Genomic DNA, 24,942 nt, shown 5'->3' on the forward strand with positions numbered 1-24,942 from the left:
AGGTTGATTTATGCAACGTGTTAGTATTACCAACATGAACCATCTGCTTGTAATGCAACCTGTTCGTCCATTTCAAAAATCGATCATCGAGTTTCTAGTAAATGTTTCAGTTGCGTTTCCCATTGTGAACACCTTGGCTTTTCTTCTGTCTCTTTGTCGTCCCATTGTGAACACCTTGGCTTTTCTTCTGTCTCTTTGTCGTCCCATTGTGAACACCTTGGCTTTTTTTCTGTCTTTGTCGTCCCATTGTGAACACCTTGGCTTTTCTTCTGTCTCTTTGTCGTCCCATTGTGAACACCTTGGCTTTTCTTCTGTCTTTGTTGCTTTCGGTTTTGTTGTACAGGGTGACCCCCCCTCCCCCCCCCCCCGAATGCCACCCACAAATATACTAATTACTTTTACATCTGCTGACCGAATAACGTCATATTTAGTGTACATTAACTTCAGCGTATGCATGACAACTGCACAAAGTGGCAATTGTGTAGATTCAATGGTCTGACTTTTGTGCCATTTCAAAACAAGTTTTTAATTTCAGGGATCGTCTCAACAGTACGAGGTTTGAAATTGAGCGGTGGCCAAACTAACCCGATTTAAGCCCTCCATATTGTTACCTCTGGAGTTATTTGAATGCCATAGAATACCTTAACCAACATGAGACAGTCAGTGACTTTCATACAGCATTAACAGACATTATCGGGGCATTTTTCATGGAGGAATGCGTTTCTGTCATTGATGAATTTTGAGCGCTTTTGTGCAAGTGTAACTTTACAACGAAGGGGGTCATTTGTCCAGTCATTTGAGTTTATTAGTTATCGTTAGATTTGACTGTGATATCAACATTTCATCAGTCTGAATGTCGAGAAAGCTGAAATCATATCAGATCGAGGCGTGAGCCGAGATCTGATATGATCATCAGCCTTTCCAGACATTCAGACTGATAAATGTTGATATCACAGTCAAATCTAACGATAACGATTTTATCGCATTCGATTTCGGAACAGTAGGAACCATTAACCCGAGTCTCAAGAAGTCGGACAAACGCATGGGAGGCTACTGCCATGTATTTAATGTTTGAAATGTTGGATTGTCTTTTCATGCTTTCGCAACTTTGCTGCTCTTTCTTTTATTTTTCAGTAACTGTTTCTTTTTCTCAGACAAAATAAGGCATTCAAACTGAAAAAGAACAAAAATATACGGTCGAAACAGATCACAAACAAAGGCTAACGAGTTCAGTGGAGTTAGAAGGGACAGCGAAGAATGTCCCAGTTACTTCATCAGTGGTAGACTTTTTGACTGTGCGATTTGGCAGTTCTGAACGATGGCAGCAACTGAAGTGCGCCAGGCAGTATCAGTGAAGTCCTCTGGCTCATTTTCTGTGCCCAAGAAAGCTTCCAGGTATTTGTCGGTGTCGACGGACTGCATGATGATGTTGTCGAATCTCAGTCCCGCTGAGTGCAGACGACGCATCCAAAATGGCGTCCTTCGACAGCGCTGTGACTGTTTGAAAGATGCTGAGTTTTTTTCGGTTGATGTTGTATGGCTACGACTAAGAAGGGTGGACAATGGTTCATGCAGGTGCGAACTGTTTAAATCGGCTGCTCATTTCCTCCCTTTTGTGAGTGATGTGCGCTGAAACACTGCAGCTGAGCTCTCACAGTTTTCTGAGTACAGCTTTGTTTATGGCTGTTCCACCGGGGCTGGGCCGCTATTGCGCGGGGCCGCTATTGCGCGAATCTAACCCTAACCCTAACCCTAAAGATTCGCGCAATAGCGGCCCCGCGCAATAGCGGCCCGCGCAATAGCGGGCCGACCCCGTTCCCCGTTCCACCCACCTCAGTCTGTAAGATTGTACACATTCTTTTCTACTACTTCTCTGTTAAAGCTGGGTGGGAAAAGTTTGTTTTTATTCATTACAGATGTGAGCTTGTGACTGCGACAGTTACAGTACACATGTCTTTCTTTCTTTCTTTGGTGTTTAACGTCGTTTTCAACCATTCAAGGTTATATCGCGACGGCGGTACACATGTACTTTTGTGCATCCGTTTGAACTTGTGAACTCGTGGTACCTCTGTGCTATCGAGGATTTAAACCTGTACTATCGGGGATCCACTAAGGTTTCCGAGACTGTGTTTGTCTGTATTGAAATGGTCTGGCGGAAGAGCCGATCCTTTAATTTGCATAGGTAAAATGATCGCTTTTCGGTACCCGACACCCCTCTGAGTTGAATTTGTTTTAACCTTGTGACGTAGGCACGCGGGATGTTGTGGGTTGGGGCATTTACTTTTCGCTGGGGCTTCGAACAGAACAGACGTGTCCAGTGAGCGGTCGCGTGGCAGGTTTGCTACGAGCAGAAAGGGAACAGTAATGTGACTTTGTTGAGACGGGTATGTTATTTATATGCTATTCTTTTTTATATAATGGGTAAAACAGAGTTAAAGTATGCGGGTTGTGTCCTGCTTTGGGAGGATTTATTTGAATGTTCAAGTAGATTGTTTTGTGAGTTGAATGTTCGGGAAAACTTGTTTATTGAATGTTTTAGAAAACCGTTTGAGTGTTAGAGAGAACTGTATTGTAGGCATGTTATTTGGAAGGAATAATGTGTTTTGTTGTTGTTAAAGGATTTAGTTTGTGGTGGTTGAAACTGTTGAGTTGTTTATGTATGCTTATGTGGAGGACGGGAGATAACCTCGTCAAAGGCGTATAGGCCAGAAGGTTCCGTGTTGTTTCCCTTCTTAATTTCCCTTTTGATAGTTCCCAGCATTCTTAGCGAAGGCCCCTTTTTGGCTCACGTAAGTGTAGCCTATGCGATGCTAACTTTTGTCTGTCTGTGCGTGCGTGCGTGCGTGCGTGCGTCTGTGGTAGAAACTTTAACATTTGACTGAACACCGAAATACTAATTTTACCTGGTTATTATTCAAGCAACAGCTTCAAAGTATTGAAGCAATGATCAACATTTTGTCGGCACGTATGTAGTTAAAGTGTGTATTCAAAGAAAACGGGTGGTGGGGGGTTTTGGGAGGGGTAAAAACAGGAGACTGGTTTGTGTCGTGTGTGGTATGTAGACCAGGTCAGGGGTCAAGGTTAGGTCAGATCGCGTGAAGGATTGTGGTATAGATACAGTTATCACCGAGCTGCAGTTCGCCGATTCGGAGAAGACGATTTCACATTGTTCGGTTTCGTAGCTCCAGAAAAATAGATAAAGAAGATACCAAAGGAGATTTCCTACAGGTTAATCTGCACAGCGTGTTTCCAGTGTCTGCGCGAGGAAGCGCTATCGAGAGCGCAGTGTCGATCTGGCCATCTGGCAGTCGTGTCCGCGTAAGTAGGCTAAAGACAGACAGATCTAGATCTAGTGTCTCGCACTCTTGCACCGTGTCACCTATGATTACTGTGTGTGGGTATGTGTGTATTATGTGACGGAGTGATTGAGTTTGTGTTACTGCTTGTCGATTTCTTACGTGAGCCTTGAAAGCTTCGCCTCTTGTTGTTTTTGGGAGAAGACCAGCTGCTGATGTAAAGTTGTTTTTGGGCAAGTCCAACTCCATGGTGAGTGGAAGGGTTTTATTTGGCAGGGTTGTTTTTAAGAACCTAAGTAACATATTCCTATGTTTGGTTTATTGTGTTTGTTGGTTTTTTAGCAAGAAATATGTATAATCATGACCAGTCGCTGTGAAGCTAATTTGCGCCATGTTGTTTTGTGTGTGCAGGGCATGTGGTGGGTCGGTTTGGGTCAGTCGTGAAAAGTCTTTTGTGAAGTCATTAGTATTGTCAGTTTGTGAGTTGTTTATATAACTGTACATATTTTAATGTTTGATGGTGTGTGTGTGTGCTAGTGACTTTAAGTCTCCGTGTGTGTGAACGAGTGTATGTGCGCCTTGAGTCGCCTGTTGGTGAGATATGTGCGCGTTATAAATAGTAATAAGTATTATTTATTATTATTATTATAATCTAGTGTTCTTTTTTAGTCTGTGAATCTTTAGAGTCCTTGTATTGGTTATGGTGTTAGTTTTCTTTGAGGAGTGTTAGCAGCAAGAGTTTAATGATAGAATAGTTGTCTCCCTTGAAATAGACCAGAGAAACTATGTGAGACTTGTTGGCAGTTGTTGTCAGTTGTTCAGTGTTAATAAACTTTGTAAAAGTTAACGTTTTGGTTGTAAGTTTTTGTAGGTTAGTTTTAATCTTAAAACATTTTCATCTCTTTCTATTCATTTATTTTTCACTCTTTGACTTACCCCCCGCGGGTTAGGGGGAAGAATTTACCCGATGCTCCCCAGCATGTCGTAAGAGGCGACTAACGGATTCTGTTTCTCCTTTTACCCTTTGTTTATATAGAATATAGTCAATTTTTGTAAAGATTTTAGTCAAGCAGTATGTAAGAAATGTTAAGTCCTTTGTACTGGAAACTTGCATTCTCCCAGAAAGGTAATATATTGTACTACGTTGCAAGCCCCTGGAGCACATTTGACAAGTGGCTCTATCCCATCTCCCCCCTTTCCCCGTCGCGATATAACCCTTCGTGGTTGAAAACGACGTTAAACACCAAATAAAGAAAAGTAAAGAAAGACTCTTTGACTTTGTCTCAAATACACACTCAACAAGTATACATACACACTAATTCATATACACACTGTTTGGGCAGACACGCACATAAATACTCAACCTCCCGCAGTGGGGCACTGCGGTTATGAAATTAAAGGCCCCTCCTGTTTTTGGAACCGCAGGAGCTTTCTAGTTTGCTGTTAGGTAGATTTTTGGTTCCTCTTTCCTGTCATGCTCTCTTTTTCTTCATGAATTCTTTTCTTTTTTCTGCCTTCTTGCTCATTCACCTGTATTTTTTCCAAAAATCTCTTCTCTTGCCGCTTGTCTCGCGATTCATGTATAGTTTAATCTGTTAGTGTTCTGATGTAAGTCCAGCAGTAGATAGGTTAAGCCTATTTTAACATACTGGAAACTGGTAATCTTCCAGTAGGTATTAATTTAGTTTTACTAAAGCCTGCTGAGACACAAGTAATGGGTTAGTGCATTTGTAAACAGGAATCGCTTGACAAGTGGCCCCCTTCATCCCCCCCTTCCTCGTCCTGATATGGCTCTGCGTAGTCGGCTGGACGTTAAGCAACAAATAAACAAACAAACAAACAAAAATACTCAACCATAATACATATGTAATAACAATAACACTTTTATTTTATAATAGTGGTAGTGAAGTCCAACTGCTATACTTATGACGTGCATTCTGTGATTTACAGAATGGCGGAATGTGCGACGGGGTTTCGTTAGCGGGGTTCAGTTAGATTTCAGTTGGATATTAGTAGACGGGGTTCAGTAGGCGGGGTTTCAGTTCGGTTCAGTAGACGAGGTTTCAGTTAGGTTCAGTAGACGAGGTTTTAATTAGGTTTTGTTAGATTGTTTTTTTGGGGGATTGTTTTTAGGTTGTTTTTTTGTTTTTTGTTGTTTTTGTTTTTGTATTTGCCAAGCACATCATCGTGGGGCTTTTAATCCATAACATGCATCCGTCTACAATGTATCTTCATTCATCCTTCAACATGTATAATAAATATGTAAATGGCAAGTATACAAGACATACAACATTAGGACCTAACCGACAGACGGACATGTAACATACCGACAATACTGATAAAAAAGAGAGAGAGAGAGAGAGAGAGAGAGAGAGAGAGAGAGAGAGAGAGAGAGAGAGAGAGAGAGAGAGAGAGAGAGAGAGAGAGAGAGAGAGAGAGAGAGAGAGAGAGAGAGAGAGGGGTAACAGGGTGACAGACAGGTAAGAGGATAAGTGAAGCAGACAGACATAAGACATACACACACACTCTTGCCTAAAATCTTATAAAAACCTACAATTTTAAACTGTACAAAAAGTTAAGCTGAAATGGACACTTCGCCTTGGTCAATAACCTAACATATATTCGCATAGGGTAACCACTCTGACAAAAATTCAACATTTCTATTCCTGATAAGATTCAATTTCTTTTCAATGTAATATCTTTGTTTTAATATTTTCAAAAAAACATTCAAAAGCGGAACTGAGCCCTGAAGTTTACATTTATAAATATAATATTTTCCTAAAAGAATAATCAAATCTAAAACATTATCAGTGTTCACATTATCATCATTTCCAAATATTATCAATCCTTTTGAAAAAGTCAAATGTTCACAATGTAAACATTCTTTGTGCAATACATTATTCAATTTAATCCAGAAGGTTTTAACAATCATACATTCCCAAAATAAGTGAAAAATTGTCTCTTCATGATACCCGCAAAATGTGCAGAGCGTTGAATTTTTAATTTTACATAAATATAAATATTTATTACAAGGTAGAGTCCGGTGTAGGAGTCGCAGCTGAAACCACCTTAAACTGACATCAACAGTAGTTTGAAAGGGTTTCAAGAAAATTAATTTCCAATTCATATTACGTTCACTGGTGCTATTCCATTTGGAAACCGCAGATGGAATATCGTTAGACTGCACAAACACCTTCTTCACAACATGATTTCCTTTTTTTATCACTGACCACACTCTACTATCCACTGATTCATGCTGACAATTCAATGTCTTAAAATTCAATTTCTTCTGATAGCTTTTCACAGCGGATACAATTACACAATACAACAAAATATCACTTTTAACATTGGGAAATAATTCAGAAAATTCTTGATAATTCAAATATTTACCCTCCAAATTTACTAAATGTTTCACGTGTACAATTCCTTCTTCATGCCAACTCTTATAATAAATGCTTCTTTTACCTCTCACTATGTTATCATTATAAAAAAGACATTCGTACAAAAATTCATCAATATTAACAGGTAAACATTTTGCATATAACTTTTCATAATGCTTTAACACATCTTGCCAAAACTTGTTTTTCACCGTATTTTTCAACACTTTTATATAATTGCTACCAACCAGATTCACAATATTTAATTCTGGATACATATCCATAACAAATGTTTTCAAACATTTTTTTTTTTTTTTTTTTTTTTTTTTCTTTTTTTTTTTTTTTTTAAACCTCAGTTGCATGCAGGTTTGCTACTACAATTATTTTTTGCCTTATCATTTTTTTTGTTTTGTTTTGTTTTTTTGTGTGTGTGTGGCTTGGAGCAAACCTTCTTCATAGGTCTTTTCTTTTCTCTGTCAAATGTGTACATTTTTATATCAATAAACCTTATCAGTAAACTAATATGTTTAAATAAATAAATACATAAAAGTAATCATAACATAAATTTATTCCTAATGTTCAGCTCAGTTTCCAATAATACACCCAAATCTAACTTTTTCCCATATCTAAATTTTCCAATGGTCATTTTGGTAATTAAAATACAATAATTCACAAAGTAAATATAATCACTTTTCAAACTTTCCCTATAATAACCCAAAAATACATTTTCTTCATTCAAAATGATGGCAACATGTATTTTCTTATACACAAAATCTTTACATATTTTCCAACCCTTCATCACCTCTTGGCAACTAAAAAAGAAATGTTCAAGGGTGTCTAATTCATTACAAACTTCACACTTATTCGATGTTCGTAATCCCATTTTGTTTAATAAAATATTGGTTGGATATATTCTATGTAATAGTTTCCAGTGCAGCAGACGTAATCTTTCTTCTTTTGTGCTGTTAACGGCCAGTAACCAGTTTCTCTTATCCAAATCTACATTATGTTTTCGTTTCCAAAAATCACAGGCACTCGGAATCTGGACATCAAGATCAACTAAACATTTTCTAATAAACTTTGCTGTTATATTACCACCGTTAACAATGAAATCCTGCAATGTAAAATATTGATATGGTAATGTGTCTGTACGTCTGGATTTAAGTGCTGTGCATAATGCATTGTATTCAAACTGTCTGGATGGTTTATAACCCACTTTTTGACATAAATCTTCAAAAGAAATAATAGTACCATTTTCATTCATAACATCCTTTACAAATGAGATATTATGTTTTATAAAATCTTTAAAAAATAGGCATTTATGTTTAAATTGAATATTCATATTGTTCCAAATGCATTGGTCCTTTAATATTACTGGTGTAAAATCATACTTTTCACAGAAAACACTTTTATTGTCAAGCCAAGTCAATAACACTTGTTTCCAAAACAATGATCTGCAAATATTGAGGCCATTCATTGTTTTCGAAGATGCATTTGAGTCAAAGCACGATAAACCAATGCCCAGACATGACAGACAATATCTTGGAATAACAGACCAATACTTTTGTGTGGAGTTTTGCAAATTAACAAGCCAGGAAATCATAAATGAGTTGTGCATATCTAATACGTTTATCATATTCAAACCACCATAATCTTTTTCTTTACACATAACTGTTCGTCTTACTTTTTCAAATGCGCGCGTATTTGAATACTTTTTCTTCCAAATAAACCTAAACAAAATGGAATTAATACGATGTAGAACATGATGAGGTTTTCAAACATGAATCACCACAAACAACTTTTCGCATCCAATCGATCTTCAATGTTGACAAAAATACATAAATATTCACCATATTTAACCCCCCTTCTTCAAGGGGTTTACACACTACTGTCTTTTTAATTTTTGCTCTTTTACCACTCCATAAAAAATCAAATAACAACTTATCCAATTCTTTCAATAAGTTGCTATCAGGATCAGGCAGACACATAAACAAATGTGTAATCTTTGACAATACAAGGGTTTTAATAACTATTATTTTACCTAGTGGGGTAAGATGTCTCTTTCCCCATACATATAAAATCTTTTTAATATCTTTTAGTTTATCCTGATAATTAATGTGAACAATACATTGTAAATCAACCGAAAAATGTATACCCAAGACCTTAAAAATACCAGGGTTCCAGCAAAAATTTTGATCTTGTAAAAATCTAACATGCGAATTCTTTCTACTACCTATCCAAATAACATTTGTTTTATCGTAATTCATATTCAAACCAGACATATTTGCGAACAGTTTAAGTGTACGTATAGCTTCTACAAATGACTCCTTACTTCCATCTAAGTAAAGGGTGGTGTCATCTGCAAACTGCGACAGTAAAACATCTCGTTCTTTTAATCTAATCCCTTTAATTTTATCATTTTGTCTAATCATTAAAGACAAAATTTCTGCACAAATTAAGTACAAATAAGGTGAAAGAGAATCCACTTGTCTAACGCCTCTGTGTATCTCAAACCATCCAGTATAATGGCCATTTACAGTTACACATGTAATAATATGATTATAAAAAGTCTTTACCCACTGTCTGAGTTGCGGTCCAAAGTTAAAAAAATCAAGACTTTTCTCAATAAAGGACCAAGAAATACTATCGAAAGCTTTTTGGAAGTCAATCGTCAACAAGAGACCAGGAATATTATGCTCTTCTGTGTACACGAGTGTATCAAACAGTTGACGTATGTTTTCACTAATACATCTGCCTTTGAGAAATCCCTTTTGGTCTTCATGTATCAACATTGGCAAAACTTTTTTAAGTCGGTTTGCAATACAGGTAGAGGCAATTTTATACACAGTGTTCAATAATGTAATAGGACGCCAGTTTTTTAAATACTGTTTAGGTTTACCATCTTTGGGGATACATGTAATTATTCCTTGTCTCTGGGTTATTGACATCTCTCTTTGTTGAAAACTACAATTTACTGAACGGACAAGAAAAGTACCAATGTCAGTCCAAAACATTTTAAAAAACTCTGTAGTAAATCCATCTGAACCTGGGCTTTTATTGTTTTTCATTGAGCGAAGGGCTGCTAAGGCTTCAGCTTCTGTAATTATGCCCTCAAGCATCATACTTTCCTCTGGAGATAATTTAGAGGCATTTAAAAGACTAAGGTCAACATCCTCTACATTCCTTTCTGCATATAATTTATCATAAAACTGTTGAACTTCAATCATAATATCTTCCTGATTATATAACATCCTTCCTTCATCTGTTTCAACATAATTCATTGCTTTATTACAAAAATGTCGATTTTCCAAATTACAAAAATACTTACTAGCACGTTCGCCTTCATTAATCCATTTGACCTTTGATCTCACAGCCATTCCTTCACATTTATGAACCCGTAATTGCAATAACTCTCTTTGTTTTTCCTCAAGAGTGGTTAAATCTTCATCCCTAAATGTGGATTCTAAAACATTTATTTCTCTTAATAAATTTTCTTCTTTTTCTCTTTCTTTTTTCTTCTTAAAGGAGGCATATGAGATAGTTTTGCCACGTATCTCCATAAGGAGTACCTCCAAAAATAACTGGTCGTTTATTTCTAAATGTAAATCACAATTCAAAATATTCTCAATACCATCCAAATCATCAATCTTTGCATACTGTTTCTTGATATCCAATATCACTTTTTTAATGATATCTACATACTCCTTATCACGCAACAACGAGTTGTTAAATTTCCAGTAGGGTTTGCCTCTAGGTTTCTCTTCAGATTTAAGTGAAATATACACTGGGCTATGGTCTGATCGATAACTCGAGCCTATATTCACTCCATTAAGTCTGTTCATTAAATTTTCTGACACAAGGAAATAATCAAGACGGCCTTGTTTTACAGTATTAAAGCGACGCCATGTATATCTCCTTTTCTCAGGATTCAGTTCTCGCCATACATCAATCAGTTCATGTCGTAACATCAAATCCTTAATTTTCAACCTTGACTTGGGGCGATTAACACCACTAACATAATTGCGTGCATCCAATTTTGTATTCAAAAGTACATTCCAATCTCCTCCCATAATCAATAAGTCATTTCCGATGGTCTGGACTTTACCCATCACTTCATCAAAAAATTCAGGGTGATCTCCACTGCTGGGACCATATATGTTAACAAGTGTAACTCTTATATCATTTAACTCAACATCCATAATGATATAACAACCATTATCATCCCGGATAACATTATGCATTTTATACATAAAATTATTATTAAATAATATAGCCACACCATTCTTATTTGTTTCTTTTCCTGCTACCCATACATTGTAACCCCAAGCTGAGCGAAGAAAGTTTTCGGCCTCAGTTTTAATATGGGTCTCCTGTAAAAAGTAAATATTACAGTTCTGACTCCGTAAATATGCTAACACATCCTTGCGTTTCATATAGTCATGTACACCATTAACATTTACTGAACACAAGGTAACACAATTTCCCAAATTATTTGTCATGGATTAAATGGAAGATAATACATCATGTGGGCTGATCTCCCAATCTGCCACAATAGAGATAGGGAGAACAATAAATAATACTTTCACAAACACAGAGACTAACATTTTCAATGTCGACCGTCATAATTACATAAATCTTGCACAATAAAGTCACTATATTCATAATAGTAATCACCCAAAAAGAGGAACACAACAGAATGCCATTCTGACTGCCAACCAGAAGCTGCGCAGTCGAAAGGCAGGTGTATGGTACATATTTTTAAGGAGTTATACAGGAGAGGACAGGATTTACAAACAGCAAAAACAGAGAAAACACAACAACAAAAACAACACCACCTGTGGCACATGCAGGTTTGAAGGAAAGAAGAGGTTACTGACAAAAATCAAAGTTGTTCTAAATAACATCTGAAAAAAAAGGTGACAATAACATCATATGGCAGTCACCATCCAGGACATGAAACAAAAGCTGCTGCCCTCCCAGTTTATCTTCCATCCAGCAGAATAGCTCTTGAGACATAATACTACCCAATATTGACGGACTGTCTGATGATATCTTCTGCTATAGTCTGTTGAGACAGTGATATCAAAATCGAGACCGGAGGTCGAGATTTTGATATCACTGTCGAAACAGACCAATAGCAGAAGATATCATCACACAGTCAGTCAATGTTAGATATATTGCTAATTCTCTGGACATTTTGTATTTACTGTAAAGAAATTACAAAAGTATTTGTCTCAGTTTTGGCTGTTCCATATCCCTCCCTCTGATTATTATTTCTTTTTGTTCACTCTTTTCTTGTACTTTTCAGTATTCAAAAATGTCTTTTCTTTCAAAAAGTCTTTAGTCACTTGCTCAACTAAATTCTGGGATCATTACATTTTCATATATATTTGTTTGTTTTTAAATTTAGGTGTTTTTGTTTTTGAAGTGGGGAAGCAATAAAGAGGTCGTCGATATCAAAACTGATATCGACGGAAATGTCGTCGATATCACTTTTACAATGAGCTCAGTTTTTCCCAATTGACCAATGGAAATCCACGTAACATATGAAATAGCAATATAGTGTTTTACAGCATGGATATAAACAAGTACAAAGAGTGAGAGCATACAACATAACATATTCTTACAAAAAGCAAAAACACTTACAAAGATAAGCAAAAGACAAAAATGTTTGTTTGTGAACATACCACAGGTTCTGCAGAAAAAGAGGACAGCTTACTCCAAGAACTGCTCCAGATACAGTCCACACCATCACACATAGTTGACTGTATCAAAGACTGAATGTGTGCCACTGTAGAAATAGGTTAAGGGGGCATCACACAAGTTAAAAGTAGCGTTTTTCTTCGTCTCAATGGTGTGGCAAGCTCGGAGTAGTTCTGTCACTATTTGTTCAAAAAAGCGTGAGAATCGACAATCTACAATCGTGTCACTGGTTGTTGTCTACTTTCGACGTCTGTGCCTGTGTCACTCATGTTGTCGTTGGAGTTGTCATTCCCTTCGCCAGTTTTACCTTCTGTTGATTGGTTTCTTCTTGCCGGGGGTGATGGCCTGTCTCGTGGTCCGGAGGGGGGATGAATATGACGTGGTGTTGAGGTCAGCTGCTGATCGTCGAGGTCACGTCTTGATGTAACGTGGATGATCCTTCCGTTCTTCGCCTTCACCAACACATTTCCCCTTGTTGTCCAACATTGGCTGGTAACTGGAGACAGTCGCGCGTAGGTATACAACTGGTATATGTTCTTAGTCAGATCTTCAACTATGACGGGCGACCCACGTGTGTTTTGGGATGCTTTCAGATTTTTCCTATTTTTTATCACCTCGTCACGAACTTTTCTTGACATGAATCGAACAATCACGCCTCTTGGTGGCATTGTTCCCTCTCTCTTCTCTCTCCGCCCTAGTCTGTGTACTGCGTCGAGGTCTTTCTTTTGAATGTTGCGAAGCCCCAGTTTGTCGTGAAACAGTTTAAGCACAGCATCCTCACACTGGTCAGCAGTCTCAGTGTCCGGCTCAGAGAGGTTGTACACGCGAAGGTTGTAATTTCTTGTGTATTGCTCAACCGCATCGCTCTTGTCGTCTGCTAGTCTCGCGCGGCGGAGTGCAATGTCAATGTCAGCTCTTAGATTCTCCTCCCTCCGCTTACTGGCAGTAACTTCCTTCTTCAGTTGCTCGTTTTCAGTTTGTAACAAATGCACATCACCTCTCAGTTCTTCAATGATGTTGCTCAGCTTTTCGAGCTGATATCCATTACTGCACAACTTCTTCATCAAGTCCGCGTTTGTCACTTGTTCGTTAGCAGTGCCGCCCTGTTGTGTCACTGTCACTCCTGCTGCTTCGGTGTGTTGTTGGTTGGGTGAACTTGAGGTTGTTTTTACATTTAGTCAAGTTTTGACTAAATGTTTTAACATAGAGGGGGAATCAAGACGAGGGTCGTGGTGTATGTGTGTGTGTGTGTGTCTGTGCGTGTGTGTGTGTGTGTGTGTCTGTGCGTGTGTGTGTGTGTGTAGAGCGATTCAGACCAAACTACTGGACTGATCTTTATGACATTTTACATGAGAGTTCCTGGGTATGATATCCCCGGACGTTTTTTTCTTTTTTTCGATAAATACTTTTGATGACGTCATAACCGGCTTTTTGTAAAAGTTGAGGCGGCACTGTCACACCCTCATTTTTTAATCAAATTGACATTTTGGCCAAGCAATCTTCGACGAAGGCCGGACTTTGGTATTGCATTTCAGCATGGTGGCATACAAATTAATTAATGACTTTGGTCATTAAAAATAAAAAAATTGTAAAATTTTTTTTTATAAAACGATCCAAATTTACGCTCATCTTATTCTTCATCATTTTCTGATTCCAAAAACATATAAATATGTTATATTTTGGATTAAAAACAAGCTCTGAAAATTAAAAATATAAAAATTATGATCAAAATTACATTTTCGAAATCAATTTAAAAACGCTTTCATTTTATTCCTTGTCGGTTCATGATTCCAAAAACATATATATATGATATGTTTGGATTAAAAACACGCTCAGAAAGTTAAAACGAAGAGAGGTACATAAAAGCATGCTATCCTTCTCAGCGCAACTACTACCCCGCTCTTCTTGTCAATTTCACTGCCTTTGCCATGAGCGGTGCACTGACGATGATACGAGTATACGGTCTTGCTGAAAAATTGCATTGCGTTCAGTTTCATTCTGTGAGTTCGACAGCTTGACTAAATGTTGTGTTTGAGTTTGGAGAAAAAGGGGCACTCGGTTACATTTGGTCCCGCGAGCAGGGTAGGTTACATTTGGCACTCGGTTACACACAGCTTAAACTTTCTGATGCAATTTCTTTCCTTTTATAAATTTGTGATTTTAAAAAATGGGAGACATTTGTTTTCGTCAGGTGAGATTTTTTCTTCAAAATTAAAATTGATAAACTACTTCCTGCACGATATCAAATTCACTGGGAACTTCCTGCGCGATATCAATTGATATACAGTTCCTAGTTGACCAATGACAACAGCTGTTTTTGTCATTTGATCAGTAAAAATGCGATAATAGCGAATATCTCATACTTGTTGTTCATGAACTTCAGTTTGTTCACGACCATTCCACAAAGTTTTCAGTCTGTAGGTAAAATGGTCCGAAAGTGTCCGTCTCTCCAAAAGTGTTCCAAATTACACCTCCGAAATTGTCAATGACGCCAACGCTTGCATGTCTAAGGATTGCCTTGAACCTAGCTGAAACTGATTTCTTCGGGTAACCGATTATCTGGGGGGTGAAAGGAGTGTTTTTGTATACTCAGACATTCAAATAATCAACAAGAAGGGCAAAGCCCATACGACTCACATGCTTGACCTTGACCTTTACATGACCTTGACCTTCAGCTAAACCTAGCAATGACATCATACACTAAGAACTGCTTTACACATTTTTCCTACCAAAATACATGTGACCTTGACCCAAGGTCAAGGTCATCCAAGGTCATGCAACACAAAGCTGTTAATTCAAGACATAGGAAGTACAATGGTGCTTATTGGCTCTTTCTACCATGAGATATGGTCACATTTAGTGGTTCACTACCTTATTTTGGTCACATTTCATACGGGTCAAAGTGATCATATGTGACCAAATGTGTCTCATGATGAAAGCATAACATGTGCCCCACATAATTTTTAAGTTTGAAACAGTTATCTTCCATAGTTCAGGGTCAAGGTCACTTCAAAATATGTATACAATCCAACTTTGAAGAGCTCCTGTGACCTTGACCTTGAAGCAAGGTAAACCAAACTGGTATCAAAAGATGGGGCTTACTTTGCCCTATATATCATATATAGGTGAGGTATTAAATCTCAAAAACTTCAGAGAAAATGGGAAAAATAGCTGTTTTTTAGACAACATTTATGGCCCCTGCGACCTTGACCTTGAAGCAAGGTCAAGATGCTATGTATGTTTTTTGGGGCCTTGTCATCATACACCATCTTGCCAAATTTGGTACTGATAGATTGAATAGTGTCCAAGAAATATCCAACGTTAAAGTTTTCCGGACGGACGGACGGCCGGACGGACGGCCGGTCGGACGGACGGGGGGGACGGACGGACGGACGACTCGGGTGAGTACATAGACTCACTTTTGCTTCGCATGTGAGTCAAAAAGGTAAAAGTATGAAGGATGTAAATTAGGTAAGTGTGGCTACCGCTCAATGTCAAACCTCGTTCTGTTGAGTCGACCCCCGAATTTGGAAACCTTTTTTGAAATGGCACAAAAGTCAGACCATTTAAATCTACAAAATTACCACTTCAGGGAAAGGCTATGCATAGGCTGAAGTTAATGTATACCAAATATGAAGCAATCGTAAAAGATGTGGAAGTTAGCATTTTCGTGGGTGTCATTTTTGTGTGGTCACCCTGTACTTACATTATCACCTTTGCAAAATTCTAATCAAATGAGACAGTTTTCTCTTCAATACACATCAACGAAACCTATTCTATTTCACAATCTCAGATCATATGCCGACAAATCAACAACCAAGGGCTGGATCAAGTTGGAAAGGGGGGGGGGGAGGAGTCCCCCCCCCCCCCCATTTCCTGGCAAATGTACTTTTCTTTCTTAAGGAGACACCCAAATTACCCCTTTCAAATGCTTGGATACCAAGAGCAGCTGGGGGAAGACCTAGCCACCCTCTGTACCCCTGCCTCATTTTGGAAGCCCCTCCCTCATATACTTGGTCCAGCCCTACAAACTGACTGTGTTCTGACAGTTTAAAAAAAAAAGCAAATTCTCACAGGACTCACCTTCGTCATAAGTACTATGAATTAGAAATAAACTATCTGTTGCTCCAGCAAGCTCGATAGATAAAAAAGAAAATGATAATTTCCTTAGCGCCTCGTGGCCTCGACAGATCTATGGTGGAGTACACGATCATTTACACGGGGAAGAAGCGGAAGCCTATACGCAACGATAATAGTATGATGTTGTTGAAGAAGCCTATACGCAACGATAATAGTATGATGTTGTTGAAGAAGCCTATACGCAACGCTAATAGTATGATGTTGTTGAAGAAGCCTATACGCAACGCTAATAGTATGATGTTGTTGAAGAAGCCTATACGCAACGCTAATAGTATGATGTTGTTGAAGAAGCCTATACGCAACGCTAATAGTATGATGTTGTTGAAGAAGTCTATACATTAGACACAAGGTATTCGTAACATTAACACACTTACCCCGTGGACAGTATAATCTTGTTGAACTCTGGCATGAGCGCGGAGTCTGTCACCCATTGCTTCTGGCTCTTCATCTTCAGTCGCTGTTTGCTCTGTGGGGTGACGCAAACAGGTGGCACGTGACACATGATGTTAGTTAAATCTATACCCGTCAGTCGCTGTTTGATCTGTGGGGTGACGCTAGCAGGTGGCACGTGACATGTTAGTTAAATATATACCCGTCAGTCGCTGTTTGCTCTGTGGGGTGACGCAAACAGGTGGCACGTGACATGTTAGTTAAATCTATACCCTTCAGTCGCTGTTTGCTCTGTGGGGTGACGCAAACAGGTGGCACTTGACATGTTAGTTACATCTATACCCTTCAGTCGCTGTTTGCTCTGTGGGGTGACGCAAACAGGTGGCACTGACTTGACATGTTAGTTACATCTATACCCTTCAGTCGCTGTTTGCTCTGTGGGGTGACGCAAACAGGTGGCACTGACTTGACATGTTAGTTACATCTATACCCTTCAGTCGCTGTTTGCTCTGTGGGGTGACGCAAACAGGTGGCACTTGACATGTTAGTTACATCTATACCCTATCTATACATCAGGTCTCCATTCTAACACTACTGGACTTGTCTAGCGCATTTGATACGATAGACCACGAAATTCTGCTCCACAGGCTTCAGCACTCCTTTGGTGTTCATGATCTGGCCCTTTCCTGGGTTCGTTCGTACCTTACTAACCGGACGCAGACCGTTTGTGTCAACGGCATCAAATCTCAACCTTCAGCTCTCCAGTACGGTGTCCCGCAAGGGTCCGTGCTTGGCCCCATACTTTTCGTTCTATATGCCTCCCCTGTGTCCGATGTTATCAGTCGCCATGCGTTGTCGCACGAGAGTTTCGCTGATGATACACAGCTTCATCAGTCTGCCCCTCTTGCTGAAGTTGACGATCTGGTATCTCGGACACAGGATTGCATTACCGACCTCAGTGATTGGATGTCTTTAAACAAACTCCAGTTAAATAGTGACAAAACCGAAGTTATGCTGGCCTGTCCCAAGAAATTTCTCAATCACCCTTCTTTTCCTGCCTCTCTCACTGTCAACGAACTACCTCTCTTTCTCTCCGTCTGTCCGCAGCATTGGCGTCACTCTCGATCCAACTCTCTCTTTCCAAAAACACATCTCTAACATCTGCAAGTCCGCCTATCTAGAGATGCGCAAGATTAGTTCAGTCCGTCACTACCTCACCACTGATGCAACCAAAACGTTAGTGTGTTCTTTAGTCCTCTCAAAGATAGATTATTGCAATTCTCTCCTGGCCGGTCTCCCTAAGTACCTTTTAGATAGACTTCAAAGGATCCAAAATAACGCTGCCCGCCTGGTCTTCAAATCTTCCAAGTATGAACACGCCACACCCCTTCTTCACTCTCTACACTGGCTGCCTATCACTAAAAGGATCGAATACAAACTCCTCTCTTTCTTTTGCCGTCGTTTCTGGTTCTGCCCCAGAATACTTGTCAGAACTCCTCAATCTCTACACCCCCTCTCGTCAGCTTCGCTCTGCCGCCGACACTCGACTCTTCCGACTCCCCACAGTGCAAACAAAGACATGTGGCGAGAGGTCCTTCGCCTATCAAGCCCCTGTGACCTGGAATAGATTACCTCTGCCTCTCAGACACACAGATTCTCTCACTACATTCAAGACAAATCTCAAAACACACCTCTTCCAGCGCAAGTGATTTCCCCTCCTGCATCTCCCCACCCACCTCACCCCCTACCTAGTGCCTAAAATAACGCGTATATACATTTTCTGCGCTTTGTGTCAGCACTGTCTGTGTGTGTGTAAATAGTACTGTTGACACGTTTTTATATAGACGCCTATTGTGGTTCATGTGCTTAGGCTGTGTATTGGATTGTCACTGTATGCCTGTGTCGCGTGCATGCACGTTTGCATGTTTAGTTTTTCACACAAAAACTTTGGCCACACCACACAGCACTCACAGAACACCGATGTAAATAAATGAAAGTATTTAATAGTTCCCAGTTGGGTGAAATATGGGGGTGACGATGGATGGAACAATGAAAGGGTTACCACGAATGCATGAGGATGAACATAATGAACATGAGAAAGTACACAACAGTCAAAATAATGTCAACAAACGACATACGAGACAATCAGGACAGTCAAACACAAAGCACGTACGTCATAAAGGCCCTCCTCATTCCATAAATGATATCTATCGTAAGAAAGTACTTATCTACACGTTCGACGAATTCAGGAGGGGGGGGGTGCGCCCTCGGGTCGACACCTGCGTCTCTGTCGCGGGGGTGAGAGAATCAGCCCAGTTGAGAGCTGTCACACGGCACACACTCTGCAGCGACGGCGCCGGTTCGATGTTGCTGCCCAACAGCAGCGTGGTTGCGCCGCTGTGACGTTACAAGATAGCTGCTCAAAACAGCGTAATGAAGCCTCGGAGAAGATCCAGAGGGGCTGCTCACACAGCAGCGTGGGGGTGACGATGCGAGAGTCCAAACTGGCTGCTCAAGCAGCAGCGTGGTGGAGCCTCCTCCATGCTGTGAAGCTAGGGTTCGCACCTTCCCGTCCGGTCTGTCTTCGACAGTAAACACTGAAAGCCTAGAAGGCCAAAGTCAATATTCTCCCCAAAAATATAAGACACGTGACTTCCTCCTCCAATAGACATCATTATTAGGGATGAGGAGGAAGCACAATGACTAAACTTTGGTTTCCTTCTACGATATAATTTACCATTATAATGATTTCCTTTTAAACCCTATGATGAACACTATTTACAACAACACAAAGACGAGACAAACAGTACAACTGGTAACTAATGTAGGTTCCCTGTCCCCTGCCACCGGCCGCTAATTCACCTTCAGCAAAAACTGACAAAAGTCTATCCAATTAGACCAAGAAATTTGACTTACCTCACACAGGCTAATGAAAAACATCGCGCACTTTACGCAACCGACTTCAACAAAGTCCACAGTAGACGTACATTACTACTGAAAATAACTTCGAACTCAAACGACAATTCACACACGAATTTCGAAGCCGTTCGAACAAACATCTGGTCTCGGCCGAGACAGAAAAAAGAATGCCTATGAATTTCTCAGTCAGCAACCAGGTAAACGGTGAACCCTACAAATAGCGCGCAGCTTACCGTGAACGTCCCGTGCAATGCGTGCAAAGCGTGCAAGGCGCGAATCACTGAGCTAAGCCCAGCTACCGGTCTTCCCACCTTGACACAGGTACCTGTCAGCAACGCCCGACCAAGGAACCTTATAACTACATACAACTGTCCGCGACAATGCCCCCCAAGTTAAGCATAGACATCTGTCTACACGGCAAAAGATCCCTATTCAACGCATGCCCGACTGAGGTAGTCGGCTCCCACGTTGCGACTACCGGGAATCACCCGCACATGACAAAACAAGCAAACAAAAAGATATGCATTATTCCTGTAGCATGCACGTCAAAAATGTACAAAAACTGTGTTTCTTAGCCCCCGAAGGTGTAGATCTTAACAGTTATGCCTGTGTTCTTGAAGACTTCCTTGATCATCTCAAGGACGGCGCTCCAGTTCAGCTCGTCCAATCCACATCCGATCTGCGGCATGGCCAGGGAAGCGACATTGTTCTGCTTGCAGTGGTCCCTCATAGCTTCCATGGAGGACCGCAGCGTTTTGTAGGAGGGTTTGTGAAAGTAGCGTTTCTTGGTGATCATGTAGTAAACGTAGGAAGCACCTACCTGTAGTACAGCCACCTCTCCCACCTTCTTGTTTTGTGCTCTAAGTTGATGAACTTTTCCAAACGATTGCTTGAAGTGAACGGCAATGCCTTTTCCCATCTCAAGATCTTCACTGACGCAGTGGGCCATAGCATCATCAGGTTCACAGCTGAAAAGGTCGCCTCTGATCTCTGTTAGCTCAAACCCCACAACAGGTTGACCCTGTCGCCCTTGTCTGTCTCTGTACAACTTGAGAAGATTGGCGTGATACAGCTTCTCACGTCCGTAGATCCGAATCCTGTAGTCTGACTCGCCCTTCTTCTCCAGAACGTCGAACGGTCCCTGCCAACACAACTGCAGTTTGTTCTTCTTCTGCGGCAGCAGCAACAAAACCTTGTCTCCAGGCTGGAACTGTCTTCGAACTGTCTTCCGGTTGAACACCTTCGCGTGTTTCTGTGCAGCAGCTGACAAATTCTGCCGCGCCAGTTTGCAGGTTTCCTCAATCCGGTTCCTCAAGTCAACCACATACTCAGAAGTCGTGCGAACTTGCTCATCGACTTGCTCTTCCGTCCATAGGTTGCGAAGAACAGACATGGGTCCTCGCACTGTCCTGCCGTATAGAAGCTCAAAGGGAGAGAATCCCAGACTCTCCTGTGGAACTTCACGATAAGCGAAGAGGAGTGCAGGAATGTAGCGATCCCACTGCTTCGGTTTCTCTTGAGCAAGCTTGCGTAGCATGGTCTTGAGTGTTCCGTTGTATCGTTCCACCAATCCGTTTCCTTGCGCATGATACGGAGTAGTCGCTAAACCCTTGATGGCCAGCAAACGCTCCACCTCTTTCATCACCTCGGACATGAACTGGGTACCACGGTCTGTCAAAATCTCTGAGGGAATTCCTACTTGAGTCCAGACTGCCCACATCGCTTCTGCAACCTTCACAGCCTCAATCGACTTCAAGGGAATGGCTTCCGGGTACCGAGTAGCGTAGTCCACAAACACTAGGATGTACCGGTTACCAGACTCAGAAGCAGGGATGATGGGACCCACCAGATCGATCGCCACCCGCTCGAACGGCGTATCGATGAGAGGCATCTTACCTAACGGTACCTTCTGTGGCTTATGAGAAACCTTCTGACACTGATCGCAAGACAACACAAAGCGACGTATGTCTGCGCACATACCTGGCCAAAAGAACTGCTGCCAAACTCGATCACGTGTCCTCTGAACACCCATGTGACCTCCCATAGGCGGTTCATGAGCCAACTTGATAACACCTAACCTCAACTGCTGGGGAACAACAACCTGAGTATAGACGCTACCACCACCGCGATACTCACGGTACAGAATCTTCTTCTTCCAAACAAACCCAACTTCACCGGAGTGACCAGACGTTCTGACGTCTCGGCGATCTGCCGCCTCACGACAACTCTTCAAAGTCGAATCATTCCGCTGAAGGTCATGCAACTGCTCAGGGGTGACTGTTTCTAGCCCTGGAGCAGCAACATGTAACAAAGTCGACTTCTTCCCTTCAGCGGCAGCCTGAGCACGAGTGACAACTGACACAACCTTGGACACAGCGTACACTGGAAGAACAATCGAGTCACCCAGCCGGGCGTGATTACCTACAATGAAATCAGCAACAGGTGTATCCATGACGATAGCCTCAACCTCACCAGTGTAGAAAGGACAATCAACCTGAACCTTAATCACTGGATAGCGCCTCCTGATGTCTTTCTCAGCCATAGAAACCTCAAGATCCTGTCCTGTGAACTGAGACCTGGAAACTAATGAACTCTTCACGACACAAACCTGAGATCCAGTATCACGCAACCCCTCCACTGCAACACCATCTACCACAACCAGGCATCTCGGGTCGTAGTCCTGCTGGCTACAGGGAGTACACAAAGTAGGTACACTGACGGGCGGTAAAGACTTCTCAGGACCACTATTCACCGCTCCCGTCGACTTGCTTTTCTTGGGGCAATCTCTAGCCAAATGTTTGGGGGACTCACAGATGTAACACTTCCTACCGGATGTACCAACTGAGTTATCTCCACTTTTCTGCTTTTCACCAACGCCAGCCTTTCCACCCTGATCACGATCATGCTGAAAAAACTTCTTACTGTCACGGTGTGCTTCAAAATGAATCTCAGCGGACTTAACTGCTTCGGCTAACGTCTGAGGTTTTTTCTCCTTAACGTACGCGGCCATGTCCGCGCTCAGGGTCTGCAAGAACTGTTCCAGCAAAACCAACTGTTTCAGTTCTGTGATCTCGGAAAGCTCATGCCACTTAGTCAAATTCTCTTCAATGCGAGCACCGAACTGTCTGAACGTTTCATGTTCTTTTCTCTTGCAGGTTCTGAGACGACGGCGGTAGGTTTCGGCTGTGAGCTGATAGCGGCCTAACAACGCGACCTTCAAACCGTCATAGTCGTCTGCGCTATCATCATCAAGAGTGTTGTACACTTCTACAGCCCTACCCGACAACCTAGTCGAGACCCTAGTTGCCCACGTATTTCTCTTCCACTTGTACAAGGTAGCGACTCTCTCAAACCTTTTCAACCAAGTAGCTATGTTTTCTTTGCTCTCATCAAACATCGGTATGGAAGGCCGAAAACCACGAAGGTCACTAGACCCTTCTTCACCTGAGGAATCTCCCTCATTATCAGCTCCATCCCTACTTCCTCTCTTCACCCTCTTACTTTCCGACTCTCTCTGCAGGAGTTGCATGCGAAGGTCATGCTCTTCTCTTTCCTGCCTTAGTTTTTCTTCCGCGGCTTTCTCATCAGTCTCCCGCTGAGCTTGAACATACTTAACTCGCTCATCAGTCTCTCGACGCGCTACTTCTAGCTTGTCCTGATAAGCTTTCCCTTCCAGTTCTAGCTTGTCCTGATAAGCTTTCCTTTCTAGTTCAAGTTTCTCCTTCTCTAGCTCTAGTCTAGCCTGTTCCGCATCTTCACGGGTCATTCGCTCGGCAATAAACTCAGGAATACTGGCAGATTTAACACCTAGCTCCTCAGCAAGTGAACGCCACCTAGCAATCCTATCCGAACTACTTTCCGTCCTAGACGCCATGATAGCACTATCATCAAGAACACGACCAGAACGAAGTTCCATAAACAAGAACCAACTAGCAAACGGTTAGCCAAAACATGAAAAATCAAAACAAGGCACAGCTGACCGGCAACAAGGACAGGCAACCCACAAGGCCTGATGCTAACCCTCGGGCCCCTCCAACCACCCACAGTTACCAGACAACAGCAAAAGCTAATTAACTACAGTACATCAGTGTCCAGTGTATGGGAAGTGTGGCCAACGACAAAAATGAAGTGAATTCCTTGAATTCAAAGAGGACATCCTGGCAAGCTCGCCATTGTCGCGTGCATGCACGTTTGCATGTTTAGTTTTTCACACAAAAACTTTGGCCACACCACACAGCACTCACAGAACACCGATGTAAATAAATGAAAGTATTTAATAGTTCCCAGTTGGGTGAAATATGGGGGTGACGATGGATGGAACAATGAAAGGGTTACCACGAATGCATGAGGATGAACATAATGAACATGAGAAAGTACACAACAGTCAAAATAATGTCAACAAACGACATACGAGACAATCAGGACAGTCAAACACAAAGCACGTACGTCATAAAGGCCCTCCTCATTCCATAAATGATATCTATCGTAAGAAAGTACTTATCTACACGTTCGACGAATTCAGGGGGGGGGGGGGGGGGGTGCGCCCTCGGGTCGACACCTGCGTCTCTGTCGCGGGGGTGAGAGAATCAGCCCAGTTGAGAGCTGTCACACGGCACACACTCTGCAGCGACGGCGCCGTTTCGATGTTGCTGCCCAACAGCAGCGTGGTTGCGCCGCTGTGACGTTACAAGATAGCTGCTCAAAACAGCGTAATGAAGCCTCGGAGAAGATCCAGAGGGGCTGCTCACACAGCAGCGTGGGGGTGACGATGCGAGAGTCCAAACTGGCTGCTCAAGCAGCAGCGTGGTGGAGCCTCCTCCATGCTGTGAAGCTAGGGTTCGCACCTTCCCGTCCGGTCTGTCTTCGACAGTAAACACTGAAAGCCTAGAAGGCCAAAGTCAATATTCTCCCCAAAAATATAAGACACGTGACTTCCTCCTCCAATAGACATCATTATTAGGGATGAGGAGGAAGCACAATGACTAAACTTTGGTTTCCTTCTACGATATAATTTACCATTATAATGATTTCCTTTTAAACCCTATGATGAACACTATTTACAACAACACAAAGACGAGACAAACAGTACAACTGGTAACTAATGTAGGTTCCCTGTC

The 24,942-nt window shown here is 41.4% G+C and overlaps 1 protein-coding gene across 1 annotated transcript in view; it reads right to left on the reverse strand.

Annotated features, from left to right (window-relative positions):
• The window catches only part of LOC138969523 (cilia- and flagella-associated protein 337-like), a gene marked incomplete in the record, with an annotated part of 96,679 nt that overhangs the window by 58,659 nt on the left and 13,078 nt on the right, over positions 1-24,942 (reverse strand). Inside the window, 1 exon segment of the mRNA XM_070342346.1 lies at positions 16,891-16,982. Within this exon segment, the coding sequence (XP_070198447.1) occupies positions 16,891-16,982 (92 nt within the window).

The sequence above is a fragment of the Littorina saxatilis genome, linkage group LG6 (genome assembly GCF_037325665.1).
Source record: "Littorina saxatilis isolate snail1 linkage group LG6, US_GU_Lsax_2.0, whole genome shotgun sequence".
NCBI lineage: Eukaryota > Metazoa > Mollusca > Gastropoda > Littorinimorpha > Littorinidae > Littorina > Littorina saxatilis.